The 12,112-nt window shown below is 39.1% G+C and overlaps 1 protein-coding gene across 12 annotated transcripts in view; it reads right to left on the bottom strand.

The window, feature by feature from the left end:
• Positions 1-12,112, bottom strand: part of supt20h.L (SPT20 homolog, SAGA complex component L homeolog) — a 63,365-nt gene that overhangs the window by 26,706 nt on the left and 24,547 nt on the right. For all 12 annotated transcript variants that reach the window (XM_018247670.2, XM_018247676.2, XM_041582636.1 and 9 more), the window contains 5 exons: positions 11,613-11,752; positions 4,049-4,208; positions 3,905-3,961; positions 2,416-2,487; positions 451-608 (listed from right to left, as the gene is read on the bottom strand). In XM_018247670.2, coding sequence (XP_018103159.1) covers positions 451-608; positions 2,416-2,487; positions 3,905-3,961; positions 4,049-4,208; positions 11,613-11,752 — 587 coding nt within the window. The remainder of the gene's footprint in view (positions 1-450; positions 609-2,415; positions 2,488-3,904; positions 3,962-4,048; positions 4,209-11,612; positions 11,753-12,112) is intronic.

Genomic DNA, 12,112 nt, shown 5'->3' with positions numbered 1-12,112 from the left:
GGATTTCAGTGCAGACATCTGCTTGGAGCAGCACTATTAACTAATGCATTTTGAAAAAAAAAAACAAAACATTTTTTCCCATGACAGTATCCCTTTAAACTGACGGCTTCCTTCTTCTAGCACTCTTTTTTTATACACTCGCACTCAGCCTGCCCCGCCCCCCTTTGTGACATCATCAGTGGGGCGGGTCTATATATAGAAGGGGGAGGAAGGTGCCGGTCGGATGAGGGTCAAATATTTCTCGACCCACACATCACTAACCATTGCTGAACTACCTTTCCCGGTATCCCAGATAATTCAGTAAGAACTGGAAATCCACAGGTTGGAGAATCCTGCTGCATATCATTATTGACTTGACTTTTTATGACCCTGAAAACTCATTGGATGGCTCTTTTTATATAATAGGCAATACTTGGTATAAGGTGTCCCAACTAGAAGTTCACAACTCACTGAGAGTGGCGGAGGTTGTATTCATTATCGCCTTGGCTTTTGAAAGTCTGTAATCTGCCGAAGTAGAGAGGATTGCCTACATTCTGGAAAACGGTCAGCTTTGCTTTCTGGAATGGGCTGCCACTTTCACATTCAAATATGTAATCCTCTTTCATCTCCTGCATTGGGAAATAATGGGAAATAGCTTCAAGGCACACAACAAATCAGAGAATAAAACAATAACATTCTAGAGCGATATCAAAGAAAGCTCATGCTGCATCTTTTTTTTGATTTCGTAATTATTGGGAGAGGCGCTGACCCCTCCAGCCAACACAGCCTTAAGTATGCATAGTTGCAATAGCCCTGGGGGTGAGGAGGTTTTCATGCTATGACCTTTAACCAATGGAGTCCAGGCAGAGGCCTCATAGCGGTGGGGGGCCCAGAGCATCTAAAAGATTAGTGCAATGCAACGGTGGGCGGGCATTATCATGGACATATTCTGGGTATGAAGAGTAACAAAGTGGAATTTAGTCGGTCATTGGTTTTATTGGAGAGCCCATAACCCAGGCAACCCAAGCGGTTTGTGAGCTAATTGTGACGTCCCACTTGGAGAGATAGTAAATACTAAGTAAAGTAGTATGGGGCCTCCATTTATGATGGTGGCACCGTATTTAAAGGAAAACTACACTCTAGACCTCCCTCCATCCCCCCTCAAGCTCCATCCCTGCAGCATCTATTCTTCTAAGAAGTCTCCCTGTCTGCTGACTGCAATAAATCAGGAGCAAAAGGGCCATCTTCCCCTGTTTTCTGATCCTATTCTGTTACACCGACAACACTGGAGGAGCATGCATAGTTCAATCTACATCCTGAATTGGCTTCTACTGTGCATGCTCCCACAAAATACTATCAGCAACTGACAGAAGCAGATCAAAAGACAGACTGAAGATGGGGCCTTTGAATTCTGCTGTGCAACTCAATTCTTTCAGGTCAGCATACAGAGAGATTTCTGAACAAAATAGCTCTAGCGGGGAGGGAGCTGAAGGAGAGGCTGAGGGTGGCTAGGGTTTAGTTCTCCTTTAACAAACTATCAACTCTACCAGACAAACCACAAGACTGAATATAATAGGGCATGTTTAACATTGGAGATAAATATCTGGAGATGTTGCCCATGGCAACCAATCAGCAATTAGATTTAAAGAGCCACCTATAACTTAGAAAATAAAAGCAAAGATCTGATTGGTTGCTATGGGCAACATCTCCTCCAACTCCAGATATTTATCTCCAATGTTAATAAACATGCCCATAGGGCCAAATCTAAATCTTTAGTGGTAGCAGAGTTGCAATTCTGGAGACTTACTCATATTCTTTAAAGGAACAGCAACACCAAAATCTGTATTAAAGTAATGCAAATATAATGTACTGTTGCCCAACACTGGTAAAAGTTGTGTGTTTGCTTCAGAAAGACTACTATAGTTTATATAAAAAAAAAAGCTGCTATAAAGCCACAGGGGTAGCCATTCAAGCTGAAATACATGGCACATCTTACATATCAGATAACAGACAAGCTCTGTAGAACACCACTGTATTCTTCTGAACTCATCATTTATCTGCAGTGCAACCTGTGCCTATGAGCAAATGAGAAGTGGCCATGGGAAGGTACATAACAGATTTTCGATAACCCCCCGATAACCCCCCTCCAGATCAGTGGCGATTTTTTCCCTACATAACAATTCCTTTACCCACCTACCCCAGACTGACAAGCACTATGTCTGAATCATTTACAGGTAAATAGTTATCAGCAGTACTGTGTATCCTTTATATGCCAGGAACATCAGCCTCATAAATAAACAAATTGACACATCTGGAGGAAAAGGAGGATTTTTACAATATTCTCTTAAAATGCTTTGCTTTCAAACTGGATGCATATTAAACACATGCATTTTATAAAGGGGAAAAAAACACTGGGCAGAGAATTTAATTACTCACATCTGCTGGCCAGACAGTAGGTTGGGAATCATCAAGTTTGATAGATTTTTCCACTTTTGCATATTTTTCAACCTAAGAAATGGAGATTAGACAGAAGGATTAAGAAAAATACCCAGTAACTGCCAGATGATTTGTAATATTTTTATTTTAATGCAATAACTATTTCTCACAAATAAACACACAGGGAAGTCTGATTATTAAAGGCATTCTGTCATGATTTTTATGAGGATTTTTTTTTTCTAAATTACATGTTTACACTGCAAATAATTCACTCTACACTATAAGATTGTATTCCTGCAAGATTTTAAAACCAGCAAGTGTATTTTTTTAGTTGTAATATTGGTGTGTAGGCACCATCTCAGGTAATATTGCCTGGTCATGTGCTTTCAGAAAGAGCCAGTGCTTCACTATGGAACTGCTTTCTGACAGGCTGATGTTTCTCCTACTCAATGAAACAATGTGTTGGAGTGGGACCTGGATTTTTACTATTGAGAAAACGGATTTCAGTGCAGATTCCTGCTGGAGCAGCACTATTAACCAATGCATTTGAAAAAAACATTTTTTCCCATGACAGTATCCCTCTTATAGCATTTCTAGCATGGACCCCACCCTAGCAAAGAACAACAGTCCCCAAGAAGACAGCCCAGAATTGCTTGTTTGCCACTGCAGCATTCTGCTAACAGACAGCACTGCGAAGCCTGCATGACAGGATTACACATTTGGCTACATAAAGCCAAAACTAAGGAAAAAAACGAGATTTTGCAGCTCATAAGATTATACTTGGAAGTGCTGTCCAATATAAGCTGAAAGGTCAGACAACTGTCCACACGCCTTGAGATCAGCGTGTTTGGCAAGGTCACCAAATGAGTGCATTTTTACCGGATTTGGCCACCCTTGAGCTGTGCCAAATTCAGGCTGATCCAATCATTGGCCCAAGAGCCTGCAGCAGGAACTTTGGCAAAGACGGAATCACAATACTGATGGAATCCTTGCTTGATGTGGTTTTCAGACATGTTAGATATCGAACTGATTTTCAGCAAGATATCAATCAATCGGGCAGGCTCTCATACATCAGCCAAATAAGCTGCCAACTCGATCTGCAGGAGCCTAGTTAACAGGTTAATCGGCTGGTGTATGGCCAGCTTTAGCCAGTAACATAACTACTTTACAGGAGACTACTGGTCTACTAATGGTAAACAAGTTCTTTGTGCTCCGGTTAATACCACTTAATCTGAAACTTGGAAATTAAACTACCCATGCCCACTGGGAGTAGTCAAGAAATGCTACAGAAGTAACCCCTGGTATCTTATAGTATATTTTCTTGCAATAAAAAAAAACATGACTTGATGTTCAGAACTCAAAGCAACTGGCTTTGGTTTTGTTCCCCACAGTAGCGGTAGCTTTTATTTATCTTTCAGGCACGTGATAGGGTCCCCTTTGAAGTTTAACAACAGTATTTAAATACGTGAGGAAAAATGTCTGTACTTACATCCACCTCCGTTGGTACTGTTAAAGTGCTGTAGTTTGGTTTCCATATGTCTAAACACTATGGGGGAAAAAAACATAATTAGAGTAAAAAAACCAGGACATCACTTCATTTAACAGAACATTCTCAATTTAACTCCGTACTCACGTTTCCAGTTTTGGATATTTTTAGGTCAATCTGAGGCTGTAGAGATTTTCTTTCCTTCCTTTTATGTAGATAGTCCAGCAGTTTCAGTTGAGGTGGGGTGGGACAGTTTGATATTTCTTGCTGTCTATTTAAAGATGGTTTGGAATACCTTTTCAAACACCTTGGGAGTTGACAAATGATTAAAGGAGAAGGAAAGGTTAAAACTAAGTAAGCTTTATCAGAAAGGTCTATATAAAATCCTCAAAGTAATGCTGCTCTGAGTCCTCTGTTTAAAGAAACACCACATTTCTTTCGTTCTATTGTGTATACATGGGCTTCTGTAACAGACTTCCTGTTTTCAGCTAAACTTCCAGAGCACAGGCTAGAGCATGCTCAGTTTGCTCCTCTCCCCCTGCCTCCTCCCCACCCTGCTGTAATCTGAGCCCAGAGCCATGAGCAAGCAAGGAGGGACTCAGGCAGGAAGTGATGTCACAGCAAGCTAATATGGCAGTTGCAATCCTAAACAAACAGAGAGAGCTTTTAGAGCAGGTTACTCAGGTATGGTAAAACATTCTACAGAATAAATATAGCGTTCTAGCTTGCACTATTGTAGCTAATCTGTTGGCAGTAAACTGAGTCTGGAAGCTTTCCTTCTCCTTTAAATTTAACACGACTAAAATTAGATTTTTTGACAGAATCATATCACTGTGAAAGACTAAAAAATAACAATAGATTTATAAATTGTTTAGAAGAAGACCCTGTTTCAGAAAAATGGAATTCTAATACAAAAAGGTTTACCATAGTATAGCTATATAAATACGATGGCAAATACATCTGCCAGTAATAGACAGTCTACAAGATGCTTCCAGAACCTTGGAGGCATACACCTTATTCAGCCAGAGAATCAGCTTTGTGAACTAAAACTTCATTTAGGACCAGTATTGTACCTTAATTACAATTTTCTAAATAAAATTACTACAGGTGAAAACCACCTTAAACAGGTAAAATGGTGTGCAATTTGTAAATCCCAACCAATATAGAGACACTTTTGAGACACTGTGGTCTTTCTCCCTTTATCAGCACATTCTGCTCTTAATGATTAGCATTTGTGTAACGGTAAATCTCAAGTCCTGCAGCCACTCTATAAAAAGTATGGACTTTACAAGTCTACTGTTGTAAAGAGAATGACTGGGTCCTTCATTTAGAAACATCCTTCTTTTCCTCCTTGATCTTTCGGTTAACTAGGAATCCTTCATAAAACATGCACATGATTGCAAAGAGGACAATGTATACCCTACAGTAACTCACAAGGCTATTAAAATTAACAGAAGTCATATAAAAGCAAGAGGCAGCAGCCCAAGTGCTTTTATATATGTCACAGGACTCCAAACAATTACACTTATAATCTGCAGTAAAGTGATCCCATGATGGTGTCAGCTTATGCTACTGTGGGAGGAATCAGTGAGCCTTTTTATTATTTTTCACCAAGGTATCCAACCCACCCAGAAGGGCCTGGTGTTCATTCACAGTGTGCTTTTTTGTAGGTCCTGTAGACATGTATTACTGGGGGAATGGGCACACAGGGCTGTATTTAGATTTGATTCTGTGCAAGGCAGGTTCCCCCCACATCCGCTTCTGTATCTGCTTCCAGACTTAGCAGCAGGTATTAGGCGATGGGCTAGGGAAATTTCTTTATCAATTATTACCATTTATGTACCTCCTAAAGCGGATGCTCACGGGTGCCTAAATGGTATATATATGGCCTTGAAGTCACATTAGATAAAATATAGAATTGGACCAACCAGACTAACTTATCTTCAAGGAATTGTTCCGTGTAAAAATAAAAACTGGGTAAATATATAGGCTGTGCAAAATAAACAATGTTTCTAATATCGTTAGCCAAAAATATAATGTATAAAGGCTGGATGTCTAACATAATAGCCAGAACACTACTTCCTGCTTGACAGCTCTCTTGGTTTCCACTGATTGGTTACCAGGCAGTAACCAATCTGTGCTTGAGTGGGAGGCACATGGTCATAACCGTTTGCTTTTGAATGTGAGCTGAATGCGGAGGATCAATTGCAAACTCACTGAACAGTTATGTCCCATGTGGCCCCCCCTTCAAGTCGCTGATTAACTCAGAGTTATAGAGCTGAAAAGCAGGAAGTAGTGTTCTGGCTATTATGTTAGACATCCAGTCACTCCAGCCTTTATACATTACATTTTTGGCTAACTAACTACATTGGAAGCATTTTTTATTTTGCATATACTATCTATTTACCCAGTTTTTTTATTTTAACACTGAACTGTTCCTTTAAAAGTCTTGAGTCTATAAGACACTGATTGTGCAGACTGCATTCAGACCAGACCATTTTTTAGGTCCCAACAAAACAGACGAGAGTGAGGCTGTGTAAGACAGCAGCTAGTCTTCCAGTGGGTAAACGGATGTTTGTTATTCCTCTGTGAAATCCATTTTATCACATGCATCCTTTGCTATGGATCAACAGCATAGCTGTTAATGATGTAACTTCTGTCACATGACTTACTGAATTATGTGTGTATTATAATAAATAAAGTACCCCCTGTTGCAAAATATGAGGATATTAGAAGTCACCTCGTAGTGCCATGACCTGTATAAAAACCTCGGCCTTCGCCCTCGTGTTTTTCTATGGTCTATAATATCTTTATATTTTACAAGAGGGGGTACTTTATTCACTATATAATTTACAACTTGGTGCCAATACAGTAAATTCAAATTAAAATAAGTTCTACTTAAAAACTAAAGGGGCAGTTTGCGTTTACGTTTCAATTTATTTTCATTATTTAGAAATAAAATAGAAAAATACTACCAGTCTTACTGTCTGCATTATACTAATGGTAATGTTTCAAAATAAACTGCCCCTTTAAGTTACAGGAAATCTTGGACAGGGAGATATAACAGATGTTTGCATTGAGGCTTTTTTTTTGTCAGAATGGATTTTCCTTGGATCACATCTATGACTCCAGGTCAAGCTAAATAATTAAAGGAAAAGTCCAGTGAAGTGAAAGATAATTTATGGAAGACAATATATTTTTGTGCAAGGCTTCGCCACTGGAGGGAACCAAGAACATTATATACAGGCTATGCTCTCGTTTGTAACACAAAGCAAACCCAAAGAGGCAAGAAAATAAAGTTTCCAAACTGTTTTCTCAACTTTCTTGCTCCCAGTTGTTTCTTTCGACACATCACAACATCTAACACGACGTGAAAGATGGGAGAGGGTTCAGGTGCTGACCTTTCTGGGACACAATCTCGTGGCTTCAAAAGAGCAGACATCAAAAGAGCAGGAAACAAAAATGTTTCTCAGCTGTGCGCCCATGAATAATGCAATGCAAGGCTACGCTGGAGTGTAAAGTCTTAGCTCCATTAAATATACATGTCTCCGGTTTTTATTTTTTTCCGAGATTTGACTTTTCAATCTCAGCATTGCCCCTCTTTCTTGTTCAGATTTAAGATGTTTAAAGGTCTGCTTCAGTAGGAATCATATGATATTATATTCCCCTTCTGTATTTCCCTTCAGATTAACGTTTATCATATTGTAAAGGTGATGGGCCAGATCTGATCCTTCTTCTCTAGGCACTGGGATATTTAACAAGCTCTATAGAGCTCTACAGCATTCTCTGAGGCTGATCCTGCACTTATGTTGGACAAAGCTTCAGCAATTACAATGTAGGCTGAAAAACTACTGATAAAATGACTGGCAGCTCTCACAGTAGTGCCCAAATAATTATTACAGGTATGGCACCGGTTATCCATAATGCTCCGGATCTGGGGTTTTCCATAATTTAGATCTTCATACCGTAAGTCTACAAGAAAATCATGTAAACATTAAATAAACCCAATAGGCTGGGTTTGCTCCCAATAAGGATTAATGATATCTTAGTTTGGATCAAGTACAAGGTTCTGTTTTATTAGTACAGAGAAAAATAAAATAGTTTTTGGATTATTTGGAAATCATTTTTACTAATTTGGATTATTTGGATAAAATGGAGTCAATGGAAGACGGGCATTCCATAACTCTGAGCTTTATGGATAACGGATCCCATACCTGTACTATTATAAATCATATTTGATATGTCATTCATGTCATAAACCTAAAAGGTGAAGGAAAGTCGAATAAAACATTTAATTTTATTAAATTAACGGTTTCTGTAAAAGAGAGGTTTTAAAGGGGTTGTTTGAATTTACTTTTAGTATGATGTAGAGAGTGATATTCTGAGACAATTTGCAGCTGGTTTTCATTTTTACGTTTTTTTTTTTTTTTGTTATTTTAATTCAGCAGCTCTCCAGTTTGCAATTTCAACATTCTGGTTGCTGGGGTCCAAATTACCCTAGCAACCATGCATTTAAGAGACTGGAATATAAAAAGAAGAGTGCCTGCATAGAGGGAAGAGTAATTAAAAGTAGCAATAACAATACATTTGTAGCCTTACAGAGCACTTGTTTTAGATTATTTTAGATGATGTTTTTAGACCCTCATTTGAAAGCTTGAAAGAGTCACAAGAAGGCAAATAATTCAAAAACTATATAAAAAAAAAAATAACGACGACCAATTGCTTAGAATTGGCCATTCTATAACATACTAAAAGTTAATTTAAAGGGATACTGTCATGGGAAAACATTTTTTTTTTTTTTGCAAGTTGGGAGTGATATCACCCCCCCTCCCTTTCCACCCCAGCAGCCTAACAAAAGAACAATGGGAAGGTAACCAGATAGCAGCTCCCTAACACAAGATAACAACTGCCTGGTAGATCTAAAAACAACACTCAATAGTAAGGGCTGGGACACACTGGGCGATTTGGGGAGATTTAGTCGCCTGGCGACTAATCGCCGCGACTTTTCTCCCCGAATGCCTCCCCCCGCTCTGCGCCTGGCTAAAATGAAAAATCGCCTGCGCTAATCACACGCGGCGATTCGTTTTCCGAAGTCGCCCGAAGTTGCCTCACGAGGAAACTTCGGGCGACTTCGGAAAACGAATCGCCGCGTGTGATTAGCGCAGGCGATTTTTCATTTTAGCCAGGTGCAGAGCGAGGGGAGGCATTCGGGGAAGATTGGTCATGGAAAGACGCGGCGATTAGTCGCCAGGCGACTAAATCTCCCCAAATCGCCCAGTGTGTCCCAGCCCTAAAAGTCAAGTCCCACTGAGACCGTTTACATTAAGTAGGAGAAATAACAGCCTGCCAGAAATTTGTTCCATCCTAAAGTGCAGGCACAAGTCACATGACAAGGGCAGCTGGGAAACTGACAATATGTCTAGCCCCATGTCAGATTTCAAAATTGAATATAAAAAAAATCTGTTTGCTCTTTTGAGAATAGGATTTCAGTGCAGAATTCTGCTGGAGCAGCACTATTAACTGATGTGTTTTGAAAAAAACATGTTTTCCCATGACAGTATCCCTTTAAAGGTGAAACGCCCCTTTAAAGGAGAACTAAGCCCGAACCTATCCTTAGCGCGAAGTACAAGCTACTGTTTTATTATTACAAAAATAATACCAAAAAGGAAATCATTTTATAAAATTTGTATTATTTGGATAAAATGGAGTTTATGGAAAGACAGCCTTTCCATAATTTGGAGATTTCTGTATAACGGCTTTCAGGATAACAGGTCCCATACCCGTATTTCAAAGAATTTTCCTGCTCAGGAAAAAAAATAGAATTTTTTTTTTTTTTTTGAGTTGTTTCCTTTCCTTTCCTTTTAGAATACGTTGAATTTAATGCTGTTCTACAAATAAATTTGATTGGAATAGAGACTAAAAGAAACAGGTAGTTTAACCTCAAATCATAAGGCGTAAGAACGAGAAGAAAGAATGTGCAAGATGAGTCAGAAGGCAGGGGTTGGAAATCCTCACCCCTCTAGCATTTTTGGCGTGAAGGATGTTGTTATCAAAAACACATTCCTTATCTTTTGACAGGCTCAGTCACATTTAACACAAAATATCAGTTGAGGTATCAGTTTGAAATACCCCCGTCCTCATAACAGAAAACCTAAGAAATTACTCTGCATACATTCTGGTTCAAGTAAAGAAGTAAATCATGCGAAAGATCATGATTCCTATTACTTTTCATAAACGACTGACACACCAGTTAAGTATGTGCTTACTTTGTATGCATACCGGGAAGATACTGGGACAAATTTGTCATACTTTTTTTAATATACTTAATGGCTCAGGAAAACATAGCAACTACACGAATAAATGTGAATGACACCTTCAACCCCACAGGCTCAGTAATGTAGACTCTACGTTGCTGGCAGTTAGAAAGCACAGATTTTACATTCTGAGGAAGAAAAGTTATTAATAAAAGAGGCATGATGCATTTTAGCCTAATGCAAGGATGAGGAAGGGATTGGGTAACACACTTCCCCAAAATGTTGGTATATGGTGTGAATTGGTGTCATATTTTGAATGCATGAAATAAATAGTCACTTTTTTTTTGGCAAGTGGAAAAAAGTTTTTTTGTACTTTATTCACTGAATACTGGAAGGAAGGTACAGGTATGGGACCTGTTCGCCAGAATGCTCGAGACCTGGGGCTTTCCGGATAAAGGATCTTTCTGTAATTTGGATCTTCATAGCTTAACTTTACTAGAAAACTATGTAAACATTAAATAAACCCAATAGGCTGGTTTTGATTTCATTAAGGATTAATTATATCTTAGTTTCAATCAAGTACAAGGTACTGTTATTATTACAGAGAAAAAGAAAATCATTTTAAAAAATCTGAATTATTTGGATAAAATGGAGATAAAATATAGGAGATGGCCGTCCTGTAATTTCTAAAAAGTTTATGGCTTATTTGGATAAAACTGAGTCTATGGGAGAAGGTCTTCCCGTAATTCAGAGATTTCTGGATAATGGGTTTCCGGATAACGGATCCCATACCTGTTATTTCCAATTATTTCCACCTTTCCCCAACCAATTTTGCCTGCCATAGGTTGCAGAATCTAAAGTACTAGCGGTCAGGTGCCTTGCCAGCGTCTATGGCCAGCGTAATCCTGTGACTTTACCGGAAGCCACTGTGTCAGCCAAGGTGTAGGCACACAGGAGTGGATTTCAACAGCCAAACACAAAACTAGGCATTTTGGTGCCAAAATCTGCTCTGCATGGCAGCAATCAGGTGCAACTTCACCAAAGTTGAGAACAGACAGGACGCTGAAGCAGAATTACTGCTGATATGCTCTTTTATTTTCCACACAACATGTTTCGGACAGCATATGTCCTTTTTCAAGTGCTGTCCGAAACATGTTGTGTGGAAAATAAAAGAGCATATCAGCAGTAATTCTGCTTCAGCGTCCTGTCTGTTCTCAACTTTGGTGAAGTTGCATTACTAAATTTTGGTGCTAGGACGGAGCGCCAGTGAGACAGTTACAGGACTGGCGATACTCTCCACCTTGTATATATCTACCATTGTGATAGCAATCAGGTGCACTCCGGGTGCACTCACAGGGTTAGGTTGATGCAAGTTATGGGTTGATTCAGACCAATAAAGGACTTGAAAAGATACAGTACATAAAATCATCAAAATTCACAAAACATAACGTTCCCACCTCTTCATTGGGCATGTGTTCATCTTCTGCTTGTTGAACAACAGCCGGTTTGCAGTACAGGTAACAGATACCGAGGGATCAAGGCATAAAGGCTCTGCTGTTGCCAAAATCAATTGGCTCTCCAACAAAAGCTTGTCCTCCTATATACAGACAAAGTAATATTCATTAAATTCATAAACATAAAAATGGAAATAATAACGAAGTTTATTAGTTACTACAGGGGTGTCCAAAAGGTAGATCAGGATATCTACCAGTAGACCTTTAGCTGGTGATCAGTAGCTCTTATGACACAGTCAACGAACAGCTTGTTTAAATCCCTATCCTATGTCCTGCTTTTTATTCTAATATTTATTAAGTTAAGGTTACATGAGAAAGAGTTGTCCGTATATAATTAAAGTATAGTGATGGGCAAATCTGACCCGTTTCTCTGCAAAAAATTGCTGAAATGCATTGAAGTCTATGGGCGACAAAATCTTTTTGACGTGCGACAAATTGTGAAA

This window comes from Xenopus laevis, chromosome 2L (genome assembly GCF_017654675.1).
Source record: "Xenopus laevis strain J_2021 chromosome 2L, Xenopus_laevis_v10.1, whole genome shotgun sequence".
In the NCBI taxonomy this organism is placed as follows: Eukaryota; Metazoa; Chordata; class Amphibia; order Anura; family Pipidae; genus Xenopus; species Xenopus laevis.
Note: the sequence above shows the minus strand (reverse complement) of the source record. Positions and strands in the feature narration are given on the sequence as shown.